The sequence below is a fragment of the Eucalyptus grandis genome, chromosome 2, assembly GCF_016545825.1.
Source record: "Eucalyptus grandis isolate ANBG69807.140 chromosome 2, ASM1654582v1, whole genome shotgun sequence".
Lineage (NCBI taxonomy): Eukaryota > Viridiplantae > Streptophyta > Magnoliopsida > Myrtales > Myrtaceae > Eucalyptus > Eucalyptus grandis.
The window spans coordinates 13,652,408-13,677,486 of NC_052613.1; the positions used below are offsets into that span (position 1 = coordinate 13,652,408).

Consider the following 25,079-nt stretch of genomic DNA (forward strand, 5'->3'; position numbering starts at 1 on the left):
TTTTTTATTTTATTCTTTTTGTTCGTTTTGTTTTGTTTTCATTTTCATTATTTCTTATATTCTTTTTTTTTCTTTTGTTTTCTTTTCATTTTCATTTCATTTTTTATGCTTTCCTTCATCCATTTTTTTAATCTTTTGGGCTCTTTATTCTTTTTTTCTTTTTTTTTTTTTTTTTTTTCTTTTTTTCTTTTTTTTTTTATTTTTTCATTTCAAACAATTTTTTTACTTTTGCAAATTATTGTTTAAAATGTCGACGAAAATTTCGGGTGTCAACAAAGTTCCACCCAAAATTGACTTTGCCAGATCATTCAAAAGATCATGCATTAAAAACTTAGATTCATCGATATTTGATTGTTGAAGAAATGACCTGGATACTAACTCATCAAAGTGCTTCCGTCCCAATTTCAAGATATTCTCATTTGCTTTTTGCCCATCTAAGAGTCCCTCTGCTATCCATAGGAGTACCAACTCATCCCTCTCAATTTCGTAATCCTTGGGAAATACCGCACAATAAGCAAAACATCTCTTCAAATTGGAAGGAAGATGGACATAGCTCAATTTTAAAACTAGAAGAACCTCATCATTCTCTGCCATCGGAAGATCCCATAGTTTGTTATTTAAGGTATCTTGCCATTCCTCGAGAGTTTTTTTAGTACGTAGGACACCGCCGAATAACTTCGCTGCCAAAGGTAAACCTTTACATCTTTCAGCTATTTTCTTCCCTATTATTTCAAAGGCCAACTTGCTCTCAAAATTTGTTGCTCCAAGAGCATGAAAAGCCAATAATCTTATACAATTATCAAAAGACAATTCCCTCAAATGATATGGTGAAGCTCCCGTTATGGAAGCAACTTTAAGGTTGCGAGTTGTGATGATAATCTTGCTTCCCCTAGCCCCCACTTCAAATGGCTTTAAGAGATCAGTCCATTTTTTGTAGTTCTCATTCTAGATATCGTCTAAAACCACAAGAAACTTCTTCCCAGATAGACTATCCTTCAACTTAACTTGAAGCTTGTCAAAATCTTCACCCTCATTGGACAATCTAGTGATCGACTGCAAAATAGTCTTTGTTATGTCAAAGACATCAAAAACATCTGAGACACAAACCCATGCTCTCTTCTCGAAATAGCTATTCACTTTGGCATTATTATATAGCCACTAAGCCAAGGCCGTCTTTCCAACACCACCCATCCCAACTATGGGGACTATGCTTAGTGTGGCATCATAATGTTTGACCTCACGGATCAATAGTTCGAGTATCTCCATTTCTTCCTTCTCCCTGCCAAAAAATTGACACTCTGGCAGAGAACTAGTGGGATCCCTTTTGTTGATGTAGTTGGATCTGTCCACAACATTGTCTCTCAAGCTTAGATAATCCCTCCTTTTGACAATTGCTTCCAACCTACCATTGATATCTTGGACCTTAGTGTCAGACACGAGTGAGCCTGGTCGTGTAAAAGAAAAGAACTTCCTTTTCCATTGACCTCTACTTGTTCTGGATTCTACCTCCAACTTATCTTGAGTGGCTTTGATGTTGAACTCATCGAGCAAGTCTTCTATGTCAAAGGCCAAGTCCCTAACATCATCGAGCCACAGCTTCACTAGACAATTACTGCTAAGTTGCTTTTCCTCTGCATTGATTGTGACTAGCATCCTCTTCCAGTCATCAAGGATGGTGGGGTTAGTTCCTTCCCGTTGCACATAGTCCGATGCCAAAGAACTCAACTTGTCAAACATGACCTGAAAGAAGGAACCCAAAACTATCTCTCCAATGTCCATGGGTGAATCAATCATTGTAGAGAATAGCAAAAGTGTTATGGCGAAGCAAAGTTAAAATAGCTAATGGAAAGAGAAAACTATGAATTCCAAGAACCAAGACGTCCACTTACCAAAAAGAATAAAAAAAAAGGACCAAGACTTTCAAGGGATGCACACTAAAGTTAAGACAAATCAAACTAAAATAGTTTTTTTGTCCAAGAGTGCTTGTTTTGTCAATTGTTCCCCCTTTTCTTTGGATCCAGACTTTTCTTGTGGGCATCCAAAACAGAGGATAAATGTGATTTTTCTTCATATGACCAACTTAGAGCTCACACGTATTTTCGTCAAAACTTCATTACTTACGAGTGTTGTGTTGGATTTTCACGCATTCATATATTATTAGAATCTCTATGATTTCATTGTCCTTATTTTCTGCTTTATTGTTGAATATGCGATCAATTTAGGCTTTTACGTGGCGGTTACAGTGCTGAAAATTTGCATATGTTTAAGATATGAGAAGATTATCCGTTCCTCCTTCAATGTGAATGACCATGTAAGGACATCAAAGGCGGCTAATTTTGTCCGTTCAATAAGAAAAACAAAGCCCATGCTTTGGGCTAAACAAGAAAAAGGTCAGGTGCACCAACTAATTCATTAACCAAGTTGCTTTAGTTTACTTTGCAAATAGCGAAGGAGTCAATAATCATTAACTAGGAGTCAATAATCATTAACTAACATTACATAATCTACTGAAAATTATAAGCTATTCCGATTATCAGCTATTACCTTAGCACTCTTCGGCAGATCATCGTCGTCATCTTGCTGCGAAGTTTTAACATTGTAACTACCACTTAAAGCCTATATTGATTGCATATCCACAATATGCGATCAATGGGCGGAATCGTTCGGAGAGCACGTGCTTTCCATCCAGCCTTTCGTCTGTTTATCTACATCTTTTTGTGCAGCAAGAAGGCATTTCTCTACAAGCGTTCTTTAAACATTTTGTATTCTGAATCGTGTGAAGTTCACCCAGACATTACGTGCTCTCCATCAACAATGTATTTCCTATTTACCTCGAATTAAAGCAAATTTCCCTCTTTTCTTTTTGTCTTCTATTGGTTGACGATTAAGGAAAAAGAATGACGAGTTTTCCATAATTTGGTAACATCATAATGAAAAATTCACAAGGAGATTAGAACCATATTAATCTGTTTAACAATATGATTTTTCTTTTTTGGTACGAGCATTTCACTTCTTTCAGGTGGTGACTTTGTATTTTTTTCCCTAACCCTTTTCTCTATCACATCTTTTATTTTCTGGTAGCGGGAATGCACGATTATAAACATTTACTTTTCATTTACACTTTTTTCAATGAATTCTATCTAAAACATGTACTAAACCCTTAATTACCCGGTTACATGCATTATTGGTCCCCTCTCTCTCTCCTGGGCTCATATAAAGAGAGAGAGAGAGAGAGAGCGCTTAAATCCATGGAGTGATGTGTTCTTGGCTTCATAGCCCCACCAATTGATTATATATCATAACTTAGAGAGAGAGCTTAATTCCATGGAGTGATGTGTTCTTGGCTTCACAGCCCCATCAATTGATTATATATCGTAAGTTTTTTTGACGCCTTAAAAAATTAAAATAAAAATCGACCGACTAAAGATTCTTTAGCATCAATTAGAACTTAAAAGGGGGAGTCAACAAATATAAGAAAGTTACTCACTTTTAGGAGCGTACAATATAAAATGACAAGTTGGGCTTTTTAGGGTTGAATATTATGCGAAGTCTGTTTAACACCAGATTAATGCGCATTATAAAAGATGAACAATCTCAAAAAAATTTCCGACATAGAATACCTTTTTCTCTAACAAAACACTGAGTCATCACGTGGTCTTTCTAACGAAGCACAATTTTAATTTCCATAATTCAAAATTTAATTTTTTTTATCACGACCACCTTCACATTTTTCTCTATCTTGAAAGAAAATACATGGATTAGTTTTCCAACACTAAACTATCATTGGTTTTCACAAGATGAAAACAAGTTGTCCACATGCAACACCCTTGGGGCTTCGGTAGAAACTACTTCATGTGAAGTTTAATTTGCGAATTGGCTTAACTCGATTGATTACACCGGCACACCTTAAAAGAATACTAAATCACAAGCACCTTATTAATTCACCTTACCCCTTTCGGTTGATGGTAAATCTACTATATCTATATAACAAAGACTTCTTATTATAACAGTAAATATGTGAAAAGACACAACAAGTCATTTATTTTGTTTGGCACCGCGAAATTATAGTAAACGTGAATTTCTTGTGAATCTCTTCTAAGAGGAATGAAGCTATCCTCTTACGATATTTATTGTTGTTTACCCAATTTAATGGACTGAAATTTCAAACAGATATGTGATTATTTCATGTAAAATCCCAAACTTGTACTTAGTAGAATCATTCCACGTCAGTGCATGTTTAGTAAAGAGATCAATGATAAGGAGATTAAAAATTAATCTTAATGTCCTAATATTACTATCTAACAAAAATTGAAGCAACAATTCTTTGTTATTAAACTTGACATCAAGTATTCGACATCAACTTTAATTAGGATCATAGATAGGCATGAAATCAGTTTAAGAACCGAACTTCTGCTGCTCTGTTGCCTCTTCTTTGCCTCCATAATAGAAAGATTTAAGAAAGAATAGGTGGTTATTCTTGCGTAATAAATGCTCACCAGATGCTTTAGATAGCAAAGTTGCGGCCGCATCAGTCTGAGGGAAAAATAGAGTAAGAAGATAGATGTCTCTTAGTAGACTTCCTGGAGTAGACCGGTGAACGGGATGAGATCAATGGCAGCAATCCAGCAAGCACAAGCGCTAGGTTCAGACGAGCAGGAGGAGAACACTAATGAGCAGGAGGACAGGCATGGGTGTGGTGAATCTAAGTGATAAAGAGATAAGGGAGAGAGAAAACTATAAAAGCTAGGAAGACGAAGACTTTCACCTACCAAAAACAATAAACAAAGACCAAGACTTTTCGTTAGACAACTACAAGTCATCAGAGATGGCTAACTTTCTCTATTCAAAAAGGAAAATAAAAGCACGAGCTTTGAGCTAAATAAGAAAAAGGGTCAGGCACAACTGTTGCGATAAAACGAACGATTGAATGATAATATAGATAGAAGAATCAAATAAATTGGATACTAGATTTACATGGTTTAGTCGTAAAGATCTACGTCTACGGGGAGAGCAGCAACGAATTTCACTATAGATCAAGCGATACAAGGAGATTACACAATCGAGTCACTCAAACACTCTCTCGGTGTCTCCCAAGCTCCAATTATACTCAATATACCAATCTTTCTTGAATGTAAATCACAAATAAGTTTTGCCACACAAAAAATATGAAGACCCACTATCAAGCACCCAGGGCCTAAGGGACGTCTCTCACAAACAGAGAAAACAACGGCACCAAAAGTGAAAACAGCCCCTTCGATCAATGACGATGCTTTCCGTAAAAGAAATCCCACGAGCAAGCCTTGAGAGGAATTCTTTAATCCACCGCCACAATGCATGCACGAAGAAAACGAATCATCCAAGATACGGTCAACAAAAAATAAAAGATTTGACTTTCCCTTTTTATTTCCTTCGTCCAACTCCAGAAGAAGCAGACATGGCTCAGTCAACTGCTTCCAAGATTTGTTGACCAGCTTTAAGAATATGACGTCCAGAAGACTAATTTATGTACCCATCTCTCTTTATTTCAATTTATTTTCAAAAAACAGCTTTTCGCTTCGGGCTTAAACTCGTGACATATTTTAACAACAACAACCACACCAAACAATCCATTAAGCAAGTTGTTTTGTTTCACTCTGACAATGGTAAAGGAGTCACAAATAACCATCTAACAGTTTGATCTACTGAAAATTATGGTCTATGCATAAAACTCATGAACAGGAAAATCGTGTTAAAAAAGACTAGCATTCTCCTATTAAGCGGCTCCCTCTCATTGACTACTACCTCAGCACCCTTCAACAGATCATTGCCACCCATCTTGCTGCGAATTTTTAGCATTGTCATTGCTATATATAACAAAAACTCAAGAAGTCCAAGACTTTCCAGGACGCAAATTGGCTTTGTTACTTCACTTTTCACATGGTTTTTTTTTTTTTCTCGTTTGAATAAAATACTATTTAATAATAGGCATTGATTGTTGTTCTCTTGCTCAAAATCAACAATAATGTTCGTCTAACTTTTTTCATGTTTAATCATATTTTAATTATTTATTCATTTATCTCTATGGTACTTGTCTATTAGAATTATGTCTAAATTTTTATGTATCTCATCAAATATAAGCTTAAAAAAAGCCAAAAAAAAAAAGCTAAAAAGAAAAAAAAACAGCAAAAAACTGAAAAATAAAATAAAAAATGAAGGAATGGGGCAAGGGAGAGCACCGCCATTCCCATAGCCACTATTGCCATGCTGTTGGCGTCAGCACCACTGCCAAAGCGACTCATTCCAATGCTGTTGCCACCATTGCAGCCAGCGAAACTAGCCAGATCAACCATCACATCCAATTACCTTTAATTACCTAATGACTGGTGTAACTTGATCTGAAGGGGAATTCACAACATAAAGAATGAAGTCTAGGATTCACGATTTCTCACTTGCGTTGTCAAAAGTTGGGTTCCATGTGAAGTCCACCTCATCCAACAGTGAATAAACCGATGCTAAAGGCTTGACTACCTAATTGAAACTAGTAAGTTCTTAGCATTTCTTTTATATTTTTATATCTTTAAAGGATGAACAACCAACTACACCACCAATAAAACGAGGGCTGATATTTTACAATCTCAAAGCATGATGGGCAAGCTGAGAAGAAGTCAACATATTGTAGTGAAGATATAGCGCAATATACTCAACTTCTTTACCTCAAAGAAAGCAACTTTCATCCATGCACTATAGTCCTATATGAGAAAAAAATTGACAGCGGCAACCACATTGGCCCAACAGAATGAAGACCTCACCAGCCACAAATGCAAGTTTATCATTCACTGCACAAATACATACGGACAGCAAGCTACTAGGACAACTTAAGCACGCTTCAAGCATAACAATGTGACAATCCAATATGAAATCATAATGAATCCAAAGTCACTTTCTTACATGGATATACATACCGAGGAGGTCCAATTACGCACAAGTAACACCAGACAACTAATGGCTTTACTTGACTCGAATCAGGGCAACATGGAATGCCTATCATTTTTTATTGAATTGCCCCAATTTGATGGAAAGCAAATGTAACATCAATGCGGCGTCTCTATATGCTTACCCAACTAGAACACTACTGAAATGAGATTGAAATCCTCACATTCCCCATGTGAACAAAAGCGGCCAGCAAACACCCTTATTATATTCAAGGCTGGAAACGATGACCATTTGATGAGCAATCAATATCCACACATGCCCATCTCACTATGCATATTTATGCACCTCAAGGACTATATATATAACATCATACGTAGGTCATTCATACCAGAACTGCTCATGTCCAGCAGCTTAGAGGAGTAATACCATGTACGTCTTCAACGTCAGTTAACACAGCAAATGCATGCATGAACAGCGAACATCAAATGCACGTGACCCTCCTTCGACATACTAAAAGCACACATAATCGCATTTGAGTCAACTTTATACGGGAAATGCAGTAAGAGATTGCAATAGGGATTAACTATCTATGACTAAGTAAGGCATTCGGTCGAGCTGGTAGAACGCCTCCCCGTTAAAGAACTAATATACGCCATCTTCAAGCGGCGATTCACTTCAGTCATTACTATCAGCAACACCAAGGTCCAGAACATCAACGGAAACTGAGAAGGGGGAAAGTCGATGAAGATTCGAGAAGCCTCTCCTCTGGAAATTCAAGAAAAAACAGAGAGCTCAGCTCGATTCATTGAACCAAAAGCCGAAAACCATAGAAAGAGAGCGAGAGGACTAAGCTTTAGCGGTCGAACGGCGAGGAGCCGAGTAGAAGGAGCCATTGTCGTCGGAGCAAAGGCCGAGAGACGTCAGAAACTGAGCTGGAGCTCTGCCGAATTCAGTGCTCTCCCTCGCTAAAAATTCTTCCTCCACCATCTTTTGGCGGCTTTTTTGTTTTGCGCTGAATCCTTCGACAGAAGTTGTCTTTTGGTCGACTCACCGTATGGTCCCATAAATTGTTGTTAGGTGATGACGATGACTCATCGTTATCACGCTAGAATATGGAAGGAGAGGGAATTATAAAGATTACAAAGTCTGTCATTAACTAAATCTAAAGAGAGCCATTGTAATAACTCATTGTTCTCCATACCTGATTGTGTGTTTTCGCACATAATTAGGCCATAAGTTTCGAGCTCATGTGAGTCCACGTTGATATCAAGTATATCATCTATCATTTTTTGTTCTCAAGATGAAATCAGATATTTCGAATAGCCTGCACTATATTCAAATGCAAAACATACTCATTCATTTGAGTAGTCTCAGGAACAAAAAAATAATCGCCCATTGAGCTTAGCTCAACCTAGCCCAGATAAGGGAAAACAAATGGGCAAGCTTGGGGCCATGACTCTTCTCTTAGAGCTCAGAGCTACCAAGACTCGCCCGACATGGTTTTATTGTTTGCCGAATGCACGACTTGAGCGAGTCTAGGCAAGCAACTTTTTTGATGGGCACTAGCTCGCCCCGATGCTATTATTTATATGAAGAAAGTATAATAATTTCCAAAAGCTTAAGGCGGAATGGGTAAGAATTTTCATGGTCGATGTCCGACTTGGTCTATCTAGGCTCGCCCATTCAATAATTCTACAATCAGTGAGTGTTGTCCTAGCCGAACAACCTTCTTTACCTTATTACCCGAATTGTACATCAAGTCCCAATAAAATCGGATCCATTTTTGGATCAAGGCTCAAGTGTTGGGGCTATCTATCTTTCTAGGCCCAACATGCCAACGACGGCCCATTCAATGCCGTTGCAGCATGGTGTTAGGGCTTAATACTATTGCAATTGTTAAATTCAAGTTGAATCCGCATTTAGCAGTTGAGCACCTGAAACATTTCAAAAATATATGTATAAAATCTTCCTTTTTTCTATTAAATTTTAAATTTTATTTCACACTATAGAATTTGAAGAAGGGGCTTTTTTCGGGGAACTAACTAGGAATTCTTTTTTTTTTTTTTTTTTTTTTTTGCTTCTCTTTGGTATTAAACTAGGCATTCTATTAAGGGAACTATATAAACTTTGAGGTGTCAATATCGCTTTACGTGTGAAATGTCATATTACTGGATTTTTCTTATTTGGACTCTATTTTAAATATTAAGAACAATCAACTACGATGGATCCCTCTTATGCTATATTAATATTTGTGGCGAAGAGAAAAGAAGAACAATGTCATATTATGGATAATGAAAAGTTGACTTGACATTATTTTTTGGCATCCACAATTTTTGAAGTTTCGGAAAAACCTTTTATTTTATTTTCTTTTTTTGACAAGGGGAAAATTTTCAAACAACTGATATCCCCGACTTATATACATGCTTATATCATTGATTTTCATCTACAAATTAGTATATCACGCAGTGTTGTTTGAAAAATCAATAAATCTAATTCATCAGTGACAAATATTTAGGTATTCTTGAAACATTCCTTATTCAACTCAATCATGTGAAGTATTAACATATATTGTAAACAAAAAACAAGAAGATTCGTGACACTTCGTATGAAGGCATCTAACTCGGGTTGACCAGATGAAGATAAGTGTTTTGAAGACGTCTTAAATTCTTATAAATCGTTGAGAAAAAATTGCTTTTTAATTGCATAAAAAGTAAAACAGATAAAAAAACAAAAGGAACATTTTCTTTTCGGAGTTCACATCACTAAGGCCCTAGACATTTCTTTAATGCCCCAACTTTCGTCGGTCGCCATCGTCAATATAGTTATCTCGATAGAATCACAATCACTATAATTATCTCTTCAGGTCACTAAGGCCCTAGACATTTCTTTGATGCCCCAACTTTCGTCGACCACAATCGTAACTTCGTCGATCACAATCGTCAATATAATTATCTCAATAGAATCACAATCACTATATCGTACTCTTCAAGTTCAACTAAAAGATTAATATATGGCGTGTGAGATGAAAATGGGAACAAAAAAAATCATGGGATGAGAAAATCAAGTAGCCCACAGTAAAAATTACTTTGTCGTGTGAAATAAACAATTACAAGAGTAATCAGACCTACACATTATACGCATACTCACCCAACTTCAACCCAAAACCTACAAGACATACCAGGGTACTTCCCATTGCAAGCCTAAAAAATGTGATTGTTTTGATGATTTTGTTTTTCCTGAATGACCCTAATGATAATGCTAATGCAAAACTATGGAGGATCGCTGATCACCAGTGATTGTGGCCTATTGGCACAAGCTGATATTTCACGAACGCGAGGACACAAGGATAACCCCCTAGCGATGATGGCGCATGAATCTTGTCTTATCCGTGAGGGAAGCTCTGGCAGCTTGGTAGGGTCATAGTAACGAAACTTGCCTACCATATATAAATGGTTGTGAGTAGTATTGGATAACGGTCTTCTCACAATCTTATATCAAAATACATCGTGGCAAACGTGAGGCTTTCATGATGACTTAACAGAGTGGCAAAGCATAGTCTCCCTGATTGCTCCTCTTTGCCTTTCCTTGAAAACAAGGAAAAAGGAAAATGTGCTCTGAGCTGGTGTGGGAATTTGAATAGTAGAAAGATGAACTTTGAACTTTGACAAGGAAGTCAGATTTAATGGATTATAATCTGCAGGATTCATTCAAATTTAATTGTCATATTCACTAAATCGAAAACACCTGTTTTAAATCCTATTTTTTGCATCTTTACAATAGCTGTTGCTGTTGGAAGTAAGAAAACTGCTTCATTTGACTTTGAGTGTAGACCTCGATAATTGACATCATGATACAGATTAATCTTTTTGAGCATGTCACCGAAAAAACAGTTTAAAGCATATCATTACACCTACCAAAATAAATGGCCTTTTATTTTTCTTTTGTCAAGTTGCAAAAGATGAACATAAGCACATCATTCTTTACCAAAAAAAAAAACATAAGCACATCATTTGCCTACCTCAACAGTGTTTGCATTTGATCCTTCTGAGAGAGTTTGCCAAATAAAGAAGATGGCAAGATATTCTGCAAAACATGCACAGTTGAGAGGATTCAGGTCACTGAGTTAGGGCAAAAAAAAAAAAAAAGAAGAAGAAGAAAAGAAGATATTTGGAAGAGAATACAACAAATGCTGAAATGGCAGAAAAATATTGGTATAGGAGCAACAATTCTTCATGATTCTCACACGAAGCATAGTGCATTTCCATAAGTGGAAAGATGAGCCATATTTGAGCACCAAACAAAGTTCAAGATATATCATCAATCCAGACAGGCACATCCATGCATGACAATTCCAGCACTGTGAGCAAGTCCATAGGAGTATTATTTGTTTTGAGGAATAGTCACTCGTATGAAAAAATGGTGGACTAGCTGTACCCCATTAGCATTATAACCATTTCATTATGTGCTTCCTTATCAAACAAAACAGAGCAACCCAAATGTCTAGCTGCTTTGTGGCAAATTATGTGACTTGTGCATGGAAAAACGTGAACTTTTTAGCATCAAGTTGAGGATTTCTAATAGAAATGGATCCTGGAGTAGAAGCAGTAATTAAATGACAAGTGCAGAAGAAGAAAGAAGTCCGAAGCATTACCTGAAGAATAAAAATTAGACATTGCAAAGAAATCTTCTTATTGAATCTGAACTCAATCAACCACAACGAGCGGGATTTCTTGGATGGGGTGCCAACAGTCACCACTATTGAGTTTTGAGCATAGATCTTTCAGAATTTCACAACGCATTATGCTGAATACTCGGAGTAGGGAGCAAAGCCATCCTCTGGAAAGTACCAATAAAACCTACAAAAGATAGCTGTTTGAGAGAGGAGAGGTAGACCACTTGATAATCTTTCCATGTTCCTCATGTTTCTCATCCAAGGAGAAATTAGAGACAAGGGAAACAGAATAGTCCATGCTTCTTACATCCTCCACCATTGACAGTCTTTCCATAGTCCTCACATTTCTCATCCAAAAGTCTGAAACAGGACGAGCAATTAGTACTGAATAAAAATTGTCTTTCATGCACAGTGAACAACTACAAGAGTGATCAGAACAAAATTATATACACACCTAATTGGCTGCAACAAAAAGTGAACCGGGATACCTTGCTAATAGATATATATATAGAAAAATATTATGATTATGTTAACAAACAAGTATGGGAGACCACTAATCACTGGTGATAGAGACTTTTTCATACGGGCTGATATTTTACAAATGTGAGGTCAGGAGATCGAATAACTTGGTATGAGCTGATAACTCTTAAGAATGATAGCCTACGCCTGTTGGTATATCTGGAACGCTCGAAATGCAGTAACCATTAAAAACATAAATCACTTGATCAACTACGATGAGCTGGATATCTTGGATGAGGTGCTAATAGTCACCACTGAGTTTTGAGCATCAATCTTTCAGAATTTGAAATTGCATTGTGCCGAATACTTGGAGGAGGGAAAGAAGCCATCCTCTCGGCAAGTTCCAAGCACCCATAAAATGTAGCCATTCGAGAATGGAGAGATAGCTGTGAAGATCACTTGATAATCTTTCCACATTCCTCATAGTTCTCATCCAAAGAGATGTAGAGACGAAGGAAACAGAATACTCCACGCTTGTTACATCGTCCACGCTGATAGTCTTTCCACATCCCTCATATTTCTCAGCCAAAAATCTGAAACAAGACAAAGCAATTAGTCCTGAATAAAAATTACCTTTCATGCGTAGAGTGCTCAGAACAAAATTATATGCATACCCAATTCACAGCAATGAAAAATGAACTGGGATACCCTCTTGATGATTTTCTATTTGTTTTTTTTCATTGAAAAATTCTTGTGATTTGTTAACTCACAAATATGGGAGACCACCAATCACTAGTGATGGTGACTCATTTGTATGCTTAATAACTCCTAGGAATGATTGCCTAGACCTGTTGGTATATCTGGAAAGCTCAAAATATAGTAACTTTTACCCTTAAATCACCAGATACTAAAAACTATCACTTGCACAGTCAAAAAGCTCTTTTGAAGTGTGTTCCAAGAAAATGGAAGCAGAGTCATGATCGGGTGGATGAAAGGCACGGTGCCTGGAGTAAACCTGAGCTAGGTTTTGTGAAGATCAACTAAGATGGGTCTTACATAACATGCCTTTGTTGGGATTGAGGCCGGAAATGAAACAGAGGAGATGCATGCTTGCAGAGGAGGCTGAATCACTTGCTGTTCGAAAGTGCATTGCAGTGACTGAAGAGAAAAGCAAGCCCAACGCAGTAGATGAGATGGATGCTGCAGTGGCATACAAGAATATCATCAACTTCCGCAAGCAGTGCAATTGGAGACTAAAGGAAGCTCTCGATGGGATTCAAGCAACTAAATATTATTCTTTCAGCCCTGAATTTTAGTTGTATTTCACGATACAGCAGTTTTTGGAAATTCTATTCGACATAAAGCATCGAATTGAAGAACGAAGTTTAAATTGATGCATTCAAGACCGAGAAACTTACCCTAACCGCAAGAAAACTGACTGCACATCGAAGGATGAATCGCGGCATTTGGCAAATGAAAGCGAAAGCGGATCGATCTCACTTCATTGGATCCGAACCCAATCAATGCGTATGTTAGGATTTCTCGGACTTCCAGAAAGTTACGTGAAACATCTACATGGGAAAGTATCGATTTGTATTAAGCATCGAGTTGAGGAAGCAGAACGGGAAATCGATGCCTTCGAAACCATAAGCTTACCTGAACCCTAGAAAACCTGACCGTAGCAGGACGAATCAATTTATTGGATCCGAACCAGATCAATGAAGATGGAAGGGATCTCTTGGATGAGGGGCTAATAGTCGCCGGTGTGTTTTGCGCATCGACCTTTCAGAATCTCGCATTTCCCTATCCATAATTCTTGGAGGGAGGGAGGGAGGCCATCCTCTGGCAAGTCCCTCAACTTCGGGCAATCCCAAATCGAGTTGAGGAAGTAGAACGGGAAACTTCGAAACCATAAGCTTCCCGAACCCTAGAAAACCTGACCGTGTGGAATTTATTTGATCCAAACCAGATCAATGTAGATGGAAGGGATGTCTTGGATGAGGGGCCAATAGTCGCCGGTGTGTTTTGCGCATCGATCTTTCAGCATCTCGCATCTTTGTATCTGCAATATTCGGAGGGAGGGAGGGAGGCCATCTTCAGGCAAGTCCCTCAACTTCGGGCAATTTTCAATCCTTAAATCTCGGAGAGAGGAGAGATGGTTCCGAAGACCGCGTGATAATCTTTCCACGTTCCTCATATTTGCTATATGAAGATATGTTAGAGAGGAAGGATAGAGAAGACGCCACGCATCCTCCTCGTCCTCGTCCCCCGAAGGAAACCGCGCCTTCTCTCCCTCCCCTTCCATGATTCTTCCGTCAATAATTAGAAACTTGAGGGACGTGAGCCGGTGAAAGCCCCATTCTCTCACTGGCTGTGGCTCCGGATTCTCGCACCCATAAATAACGAGGGTCTCTAAATTGGGAGGCAAACCTCCTTTGGGCAAGCATTTGATATTTTGGCAACGTGAAATACGTATGTGCAAGAGGGATGTAAGATGACGCCAGCGATTTGGCAGAGACTTTAGCTTCGGACAATCCTCAAGTGTAAGAGAAGACAAGGTTATGGGTAGGGGAGGGAAATTCTCCATCTCCAATGCTGGACACTCCCTTATTACCAAAATAGTGAGATTACCAAAGCTGGCAATAGATTTTATCTTTGAACATCCCTTAAGCATGAGAACTGATAGGGTGAGGGGAAGGGCGGGTGAGTCCTCTATCTCCAGTGCTCGACAGTAACTTATATTCAAGCGAGTGAGATGGGAAAATGTGTGAAGGCATTGCGGTAGGCTTCTTAGATTCTCACAACTGATAATTGTCATATGTTCAAGTGATTCTACGATGATCTCTTCCAACGACTCCACTCCCTTGCACTCATGAATAAAAAATTCCTTCAAAGTAGCAAGTCTGCCTTTGGCTAAGGGAAAAGATGTCAGAGAATCACATTTACTTGTACATGAAGATTGAAGTTGAGACATCGGGTTGTTGCTGTTGGGCTCATATGAAGAAATGGTTGGTCTTATGAGCTTTGGACACTCTGTAATAGATAAATAATTGAGTGTGTACATCTTGCTTGGAAGCTTTTCTAAACTTGTGCAATTACTAAATTCCATCTTTTCAAGGTTGCACGATAGCTCTATTTCTCTTTCTCTTGGCACGAATGATGTGAACTGAGGACAGCTTACGATGGTTAATTCCTGGAGACAAGTGAGATTTAGCATTTCATTTCCATCTTGCCACAAGTATTTTAATTGGTCACACCCTCCTATATGAAGCTTCTTTAGCTTGATCAAGTGGCTCATAAACCCATGATCAAAGCAAACAAGTTTTGCAAGCTTCATAATTCTAAGAATGGTCAAAGAAGTTAGGTTGACCAAGCTCTTCAAGATCTCTTTGTCACAATCCTCAAGGAACAACTCACGGAGAGATGGAAGGCAAACATCATTGGTTGAGTTATTCAAATGTGGGCATGAATGAATTTCAAGCTTTATGAGACGATCAAGTTGACAAGGCAATGTCCCGACCAACGAAGGACAGCCCCGAACAACAAGATGCTTAAGACAGGAGAATGAGACTTCTTCTTTTGGGCGCCCGACATAAGGAGACCAATCCCTCCATGCCGACATCTCTTCGAACTCCAAAGTTGTTAATGATGAAAAAGGCATCTTGCCTCCATAGAATTCAGAGCCTAGCCTTCCTATTGCATGTAGACCTTTAAGAGATAATTCCTTAAGTGAAGGAAGTTGTCCAATCATAGGTAGCGACACAACATTACGACACTTCCACAAGCATAAAGACACTATTTTAGAATACGTACAATCTAACCATGATGGAAATCTTGCACCATCATAGTTCAAAATAGTGAGATTTTTAAGATTAGTGTGAGGTTGCAGAAAGTCAAGCACTTGTGCTTCAAGCTCGTAATTTCCCACATGTTTATCCCACTGCAAGGATAAGTTGGCAAGGTCTAGCTTTTGAAGCAAACTAGCATCGGCTGCATCTATAACTTTTTCCACCTTTTGCAATTCCGATATGAATAATTCTCCTTCAAGATGTGGCAAGTTCTTTAACTCTTTCAACTGCGACCCTTTCTCTTGTCCTACCACAAATTTGGACAATATAATAAGATTCTTTAAATTACCGATACCCAACGGCATCTCTTTTAGACTCTTTGTATATCTAATATCAAGAAACTGTAAGCTGTCTAACTTCGTGATACCTTGAGGCAACTTTGAAAGTTTTTGACAACCTCTTAAAATCAAAGCTTGTAATTTGCACAAGGTGCCAATTGACTCAGGTAGCTTCTTGATATGAGTGTACGAGAAATTGAGATATCGAAGATGTTTTAAATCACCAACACAATTCGGTACGTCTACGATGCCACAATGACATAACGAGAATACTCGCAAGTACTTCAAGTTTTTAAGCAAGTCATGTAGCTCATTGTTGGAAATAGAGAAATATCCATCACGCACCAAAATTAAACTTCTTAGTGTCTTCATTCCTTGATATGGTTTTAGGCATTTTGATGCAACATGCCACGATGGGATGAATGATGCATAACGAGTTTTTTCAAGAGATGACACATCATGTTCATTACTTGCCACTTGAGACCCCCCCGAGCTAAAGCAAGTCCTTCTTGTAATTGACTTTGCCAAATCATTCAAAAGATCATGCATTGAAAACTTAGATGCATCGATACTTGATTGTTGAAGAAATGACCTGGATACTAACTCATCAAAGTGCTTCCGTCCCAATTTCAAGATATTCTCATTTGCTTTTTGCCCATCTAAAAGTCCCTCTGCTATCCATAAGAGTACCAACTCATTCCTCTCAATTTCGTAATCCTTGGGAAAAACCGCACAATAAGCAAAACATCTCTTCAAACGGGAAGGAAGATGGACATAGCTTAATTTTAAAACTGGGAGAACCTCATCATTCTCCGCTATTGGAAGATCCCATATTTTGTTGTTTAAGGTATCTTCCCATTCATGGGGATTACTTTTAGTACGTAGGACACCGCCCAACACCTTCGTTGCCAAAGGTAAACCTTTACATCTTTCGGCTATTTTTATGCCTATTATTTTAAAAGACGGGTGTCTCTCAAAATTTGTTACTCCAAGAGCATGAAAGGCTAATAAGCTGACACAATTATCAAAGGACAATTCCCTCAAATGATATGGCAAAGCTCCTGTTATGGAAGCAACTTTAAGGTTGCGAGTCGTGATGATAATCTTGCTTCCGCTAGCCCCCACTTCAAATGGCTTTAAGAGATCAGTCCATTTTTTGTACTTCTCATTCCAAATATCGTCTAAAACCACAAGAAACTTCTTCCCAGATATACTATCCTTCAACTTAACTTGAAGCACATTAAGATCACCCTCGCAGGACAATCCGGTGATTGACTGCAAAATAGTCTTTGTTATGTCAAGGACATCAAAAACATCTGAGACACAAACCCATGCTCTCTTCTCGAAATAGCTATTCACTTCGGCATTATTATATAGCTGCTGAGCCAAGGCCGTCTTTCCAACACCGCCCATCCCAACTATCGGGACTATGCTTAGTGTGGCATCATTATTTTTGACCTCACGGATCAATAGTTTGAGTATCTCCCTTTCTTCCTCCTCCCCGCCAAAAAACCGACGCTCCGCAGAGAACTAGTAGAATCCCTTTTATTGATGCAGTTGGATTTGTTCACAACATTCGCTTCCAAGCCTAGACGAGCCATCTCGTCAACGATCGCTTCCAACCTGCCATTGATCTCTTGGACCATGGTTTTAGACACGAGCGATGATGGGTTCGGATTCCATTTGGAGGGTTTATTTCGGCCAAAGCAAGAGAACTTCCATTTCATTCGACCTTTGCTTGTGCTGGATTCTACCTCCATCTTAACTTGAGCAGTTTTGATGGCAAACTCATCGAGCAAGTCTTCCATGTCATAGGCCAAGTCCCCAGCATTATCCAACCATAGCTTCACTAGATGACTACCTTCAAGTTGCTTGTCCTCTGCATCAGCCAACATTGCATTAATCAATTTCAGCTTTTCCTCCCACTCCTTGAGCAGGGCAATGCTGATTCCTTCTCGTTGTGTAGAGCCCAAAGGGAGAGAAGCCAACTTTTCAAACAAGACTTGAAAGAGGGAAGCCAAGAAGGAACCCAAAATGATCTCTCCAATGGCCATGGGTGAATCGGTCACTATAGAGAACAACAAAGGTGTTATGATGAAGCAAAGTTAAAATGAGCTAGTGGAGAGCGAAAACTATGAATTATAGGAAGACCAAGACGTTCGCTGACCAAAGAGAATAAGAAAACAGACCAAGACTTTTAAGAGACACATACAAAAGGTTAGACAAATCAAAATAAATAGTTTTTGCCCAAGAGTGCTTGTTTTGTCAATTGTTCTCCCTTTTTCTTCAGATCGAGACTTTTCTTGTGGTTATCCAAATAGAGGATAAAATGTGATTTTTCTACACATGACCAACTTAGAGCACACACGTATTTTCATCAAAACTTCATTGCTTACGACTAATGTGCTGGCTTTTCTCACATTCATATATTGTTAGAATCTTTATGATTCATTGTTCTTTTTTTCTGCTTTAATGGTGAATAGGCTTTTACGTGACAGTTACAGTGCTGAAAATTTGCATATGTTTAAGATATGATAAGATTATCGATTCCTCCTTCAACATGAATGACCATGTAAAGAGATCAAAGGCAGCTAATTTTATCTGTTCAATAAGGAAAATAGAGCACATGCCTAAACAAGAAAAAGGGTCAGGCACACCACTAATCCATTAACCAAGTTGGTTTAGTTCGCTTTGCAAATAGTGAAGGAGTAAAAAATCACCAGCTAACATTATATAATTTACTGAAAATTATACTTTATGCATCGGACTGATGAATGGGAAATTTGTGTTTAGAGGACCATGATTCTCTAATCAAGCGATTCCGATTATCAACTATTACCTCAGCACCCTTCAACAGATCATTGTTGTCCATCTTGCTACGAGGTTTTAACACCGTAACTGCCACTTAAAGCCTACATTGTTCGCATATCCAGAATATGCGATCAATGAAAAAAATCGTTCGGAGAGCATGTGCTCTCCATCCAGCCTTTCGTCTGTTTATCTACATCTTTTTGTGCGCAGCAAGAAGGCATTCTCTCTAGAAGCGTTCTTTAAACATTCTGTATTCTGGATCGTTCATAAAGGCGTGAAGTTCACCCAGACATAACGTGCTCTCCATCACAAGCAATGGTGATCTGATGATTCCGACAAGTATGAAAAGATCGAATAAACAAGAAGGTTGCTTTCAACAATGTATTTCCTATTTACCTTGGATGAAAGAAAATGTCCCTCTTTTATTTTTGTCTTCTATTGGTCTACAATTAAGAAAAAAAAATGACGAGTTTTCCGTAATTTGATAACATCATAATGTAAAATTCACAAGGAGATTAGAGCCATATTAATCTGTTTAACAATATGACGCTTTTTTTTTTGTCTGAGCATTTCACTTCTTTCAGGTGGTGACTTTGTATTTTTTTTCCCTCTCCCTTCTCGCTATCATATCTTTTACTTTCTGGTAGAGGGAATGGGAATGCACGATCATAAACATTTACTTTTCATTCACACTTTTTTTTTAATGAATTATTTCTAAAACATGTACTAAACCCTTAATTCGCCGATTACATGCATTATTGGTCCCCAATCTCTCAGGCTCAAAGGGAAAATATTATATTATATATATATATATATATATATAGAGAGAGAGAGAGAGAGAGAGAGAGAGAGAGAGAGAGAGAGAGAGAGAGAGAGAGAGATTAAATCCATGGAGTGATGTGTTCTTGGCTTCACAGCCCCACCAATTGATTATATATCATAATTTTTTTGACGCCTTCAAAAATTAAAATTAAAAATGACCGACTAAAGATTCTTTAGTATACATTATAACTTAAAAGGGGGAGTCGACAAATATAAGAAAGTTACACACTTTTAAGAATGTACAATATAAAATGACAAGTTGAGGCTTTTAGGGTTGAATAATATGCGAAGTCTGTTTAATACTAGATTAATGTGCATTATAAAAGATGAATAACCTCAAAAAAATTTCCGATATACAAATATCTTTTTTTTTTAAAACAAAACACAAGTCTATGCGTGTTCTTTTTCTAAAAAAATTGATTTTTGTAATTCAAAATTTAATTCTTTGTTGCGAATAGCTACACATTTTTCTGTCTTGAATGAAAATATATGGATTAGTTTTTCTGCGCTGAACTATCATCAGTTTTTGCACAACGAAAACAGGCCATCCACACGCAACACCCTTGGGGCTTCGGAAGGAACTACTTCACACGAAGTTTGGATTGCGACCCTATTGACTTGACTTGATTGATTACATTGGTACACCTTAAAAGAATACTAAATTTCAAACACCTTATCAAATCATCTGCCCTGCTTTGGTTGATGGTAAATCCACTATATCTATATGACAAGGACTTTTTATTAAAAAAAAGTGGATATGTGAAAAGACACGAAAAAAGTTATTTGTTTTGTTTGGCAAGGCAAAATTATGGCAAACGTCCCGTGAATTTTTGCTTAAGAGGATTGAAGCTATCTTCTTATACAATATCCATTGTTGCAAAATCCAATTTCATAGATTGAAATTCCCATGCGTTGATGGTGTAAAATAATCACTCAGCGACCAGGATAAAATTACCGATTCCATTATGAATACTTCGATCTCAGGAGTACTGATCGTGTAAATCATTTCACGTCAGTTGTGTTTAGTAAAAGGAACAATGGAAGAGGAGATCAAAACTTAATCATGATGTCCCAATATTACTATCTAACAAAATCTAAAATAACAATTTTTTGTTAATAAACTTTTTATTAAACTTGACATCGAGTATTTGACATCAACTTTAGTCCGATTATAGATAAGCATGAAATCGATTTAAGAACCAAAAGATTGTTGCTGTTGCATCAGTTTGAGGGAAAAAGAGAGCAAGTAGATAGATGTCTCTTACCGATTCCGTGCAGACTTCCTGGAGCAGACCAGGTGAATGGCGTTCAGATCAACGACAGCAATCCCGTGAGCAGGAGCGCTAGGTTTGGATGAGGAGGAACAGAACACTGTTCGACGGTTCACGGTGAAAGCGCGTGAATTCAGCTACGGCAATGCGTGGCCAGCGCTTGCAATGACGAATGACAATATCGATGGAGCTCCGACTAGAAGAGGTTTGTAGGGGATTGAACGGATCGGAGATGGTGGTGATTGGCGACAATCAACACGACTGCAAGAAGTGACCTGGATGAAAATGGAGACTGCGGGCGTGAGTTTGATGCTGATGATGATGGTGGTTGAAGAAAAAGTGGGGCGGTGTGGCTTTAAGGAAAAGAGAAGGAGAACCAAGACGGATTCTGCCGTGTGTGTTTTTTTCTTAGAGGTTCCCATTTTTCTTTTCCTTTTATTTTACTCTTTTTTCCTTTGAAAAATAAATTCGAAGGAACCTAACGCCGTTTGTCAAAATTCCAGTATATGCTTATAAACTGCTTTACCTTTAATTGCAATAAAAAAAAAATTTGGAGGAAAACTGATTCCATTTTTTCCAAAAATATATGAAAACGACCTTAGAGCAAAATTTAGATATCGACAAGTTTTAACTATCAAATGGTTATTTCCGAACTATTTATACTTGCTTTGGTAACTCGAGATTCCTTAATTTTAGGAGGTGCGGGATGGTTGAATGATCCTTCCTGGACGTGGCTGTAATCGCTTGCTTATTGCTCGCATTTCACCTCTCTTAGCATAGGAATGGCAGTGCAGGCCTGGATATTAAGATCTGTATCTGACTTCTAATCCTATATGGATTTTCCATTACATTCCTCTTGTTCTATCAAAGTAGTTAAAGTATTTGAGGTTTTTATGTTCTTGCATTTTACACGTTAAAGAGTAGAGACCCATATCGGCTGGACTTAAGAATGATGGAGAGAAATTTTTAGAGTCCAACCAAATTTCACGATTGGATAGATTGGATAATTTTTGTCATTAGTGCTTGGCATAACCTTAGTTTACCCAAGTATCTAAGGTATCATGGAGGCTATGTATATACTAAAACAATTATTGGATCATGTTCACCGATAGGGACCAAAGATCGGTCCCATATATGTTTAAGCACAATGATGGATCTGGGAAGACCTTGCGTTGGCTTTTTTTTAATGAATTATTTCTAAAACATGTACTAAACCCTTAATTCGCCGATTACATGCATTATTGGTCCCCTCTCTCTCGGGCTCAAAGGGAAAATAGATTATATATATATATATATATATATATATAGAGAGAGAGAGAGAGAGAGAGAGAGAGAGAGAGAGAGAGAGAGAGATTAAATCCATGGAGTGATGTGCTCTTGGCTTCACAGCCCCACCAATTGATTATATATCATACACCAATTGATTATATATCATAATTTTGTTGACGCCTTCAAAAATTAAAATTAAAAATGACCGACTAAAGATTCTTTAGCATGAATTAGAACTTAAAAGGGGGACTCAACAAATATAAGAAAGTTACTCACTTTTAGGAGTGTACAATATAAAATGACAAGTTGGGCTTTTTAGGGTTGAAAAATATGTGAATTCTGTTTAATACCAAATTAATGCGCATTATAAAAGATGGAACAATCTCAGAAACTATTCTGACGTAGGAATACCTTTTTCTCTAACAAAACACTAAGTCTTCACATGGTCTTTTTCTAACAAAGCACAATTTTGATTTCCATAATTCAAAATTTAATTTTTTATTGTGAACACCTTCACATTTTTCTCTATCTTGAAAGAAAAAACATGAATAAGTTTTCCAACACTGAACTATCATCGGTTTTCGCACAATGAAAACAAGTCGTCCACATGCAACACCCTTAGGGCTTCGGCATAGACTACTTCATGTGAAGTTGAATTTGCGATTGAATTGACTTAACTCGATTGATTACACTGGCACACTTTAAAAGAATACTAAATCGCAAACACCTTATTAATTCACCTTACTCCCTTCCGTTGATGGTAAATCTACCATAGGAGTGAACATGTGAAAAGACACAACAAAAATTATTTATTTATTTGGCACCGCAGAACTGTAGCAAATGTGAATTTCCCAGGAATCTCTTCTAAGAGGAATGAAGCTATCCTCTTCCAATATTTATTGTTGTTTACCCAATATGGACTAAAATTCCAAACCGATATATGATTGTTTCATGTAAAATCCCAAACTTGTACTTAGCAAAATTATTTCACGTTAGTGTGTGTTTAGTAAAGAGATCAATGATGGAGAGATTAAAAATTAATCTTAATGTCCTAATATTACTATCTAACAAAAATTGAAGTAATAGTTTTTTGTTATTAAACTCGACATCAAGTATTTGACATCAACTTTAATCAGGATCATAGATAGGCATGAAATCGGTTTAAGAACCAAACTTTTGTTGCTGCTGTTGCCTCTTCTTTGCCTCCACTAATAGAAAGATTTAAGAAAGAATAGGTGGTTGCTCGGGTAATAAACGCCCACCAGATGCTTTAGGTAGCAAAGTTGCGTCTGCATCAGTTTGAGGGAAAAACATAGCAAGAAGATAGATGTCTCTTACCTTTTCCGAGTAGACTTCCTGGAGCAAACCGGTGAATGGGATGAGATCAATGACAGCAATCCAGCAAGCAAGACCACTAGGTTCAGACGAGCAGGAGGAGAACACTGTTGAGCACGGGGACAGGCATGGGTGATGGTGAATCTAAGTGATAAAGAGATAAGGGAGAGAGAAAATTATAAAGGCAGGAAGACCAAGTCTTTCACCTACCAAAAACAATAAACAAAGACCAAGACTTTCAAGAATGCACATCAGTGGTTAGAGGAATCGATATAAAATACATTTCGTCCACAAGTACTTGTCTCGTAATGTTTGGAGAATATCCTCATATATTTGGAGTTTCCACAATCATATGTTTGTTCATGTACATAAATCATAAACTTAAGAAGATCAAGACTTTTCGTTAGATAACTACAAGTCATCAGAGATGGCTAACTTTCTCTATTCAAAAAGGAAAACAAAAGCACGTGCTTTGAGCTAAACAAGAAAAAGGGTCTGTGTAGTTGTCTAACGAAAAGTCTAGGTTCAGACGAGCAGGAGTAGATCAATAATTTCTTTATAGGTTTGTGCTTCCCTTATTCTTTTACTTTCTTGTAGTAAGCTTTGCACAATGAAAAAATAGCAACTTTTCATTCACGCTTTCTTTTTTTTAATAAATCATTTCTAAAACATGTGCTTAACCCTAAATTCGCTTCTGGCGATTACATTGAGCAAATGGTCAATCTAGTGATGCGTTCTTGGCTTCATGGCACCACCAATAAATTGCATACGATAAAAATATTTTTGGGCGCTTGCAAAAAATAAAAATTGAAAATTGACCCCTCTAAAAATTCTTTATTGCGAATTAGAGCTTAGAAGGGGGAGTCAACAAATACGAGAGTCACTCACTTTTAGGAGTATGGAACATAAAATGACGACTTGGGCTTTTTAGGGTTTAGAAACCCAAAGTGTGGATCTTTTTTTTTTTTTTTTTTCTCTCTCTTTTGTAAAAGAGAATCTAAAGCATGAGTCCTTACATGTAATATTTGCCTCGTGCTCCAAATTTAATGTTGTAAAATCAAAGGCTAGGAAATAAGCAAAAAAAATGATATTAATTGGCAAAATATGAAAGGATGTCAGTAATTTTTCCAAGTGCAAAAAAAAAAGTCAAAGGAGATAAACCGGCAACTCATCTTACTTAGAAGTATGAACTTTTAGGAGGCCGTTGAGGAGATATTAAAAAAATAATAATAATGTTTTGTAAATACATTTATACACATTTCAAATTGGTCAATGTTATCCTCTTAGTTTGCAACGCATGTATAAGTGATTATTCATCTCGCGAAAATGATTCAATCATTTCAACACCACGTAAATTAACTTTCGTTCGATTTTGTTACTATAATAGTTATTTTGTAAATTC

At 37.5% G+C, this 25,079-nt stretch overlaps 1 protein-coding gene and 1 pseudogene across 5 annotated transcripts in view; both read right to left on the reverse strand.

Moving 5' to 3' along the window:
* Positions 1–255: 255 nt before the first annotated feature.
* LOC108957363 lies at positions 256–24,142 on the reverse strand (annotated as a pseudogene).
* LOC108957364 (putative disease resistance protein At3g14460) overlaps positions 9,965–25,079 on the reverse strand; it is a 45,135-nt gene continuing 30,020 nt past the window's right edge. The window contains exons 1-7 of one of the 5 annotated variants that reach the window (XM_039307891.1): positions 13,700–17,683; positions 13,462–13,614; positions 13,100–13,243; positions 12,455–12,636; positions 11,564–11,944; positions 10,931–10,995; positions 9,965–10,496 (exon numbers count right to left, since the gene is read on the reverse strand). In XM_039307891.1, the coding sequence (XP_039163825.1) occupies positions 13,995–17,582 (3,588 nt within the window). In that variant the 5' untranslated portion in view covers positions 17,583–17,683 and the 3' untranslated portion in view covers positions 9,965–10,496; positions 10,931–10,995; positions 11,564–11,944; ... (2 more) ...; positions 13,462–13,614; positions 13,700–13,994. Of the gene's footprint in view, positions 10,497–10,930; positions 10,996–11,563; positions 11,945–12,454; positions 12,637–13,099; positions 13,244–13,461; positions 17,684–25,079 lie in introns of those variants that run through there. The other 4 variants (XM_039307893.1, XM_039307890.1, XM_039307892.1 and 1 more) reach the window with 4 other exon arrangements.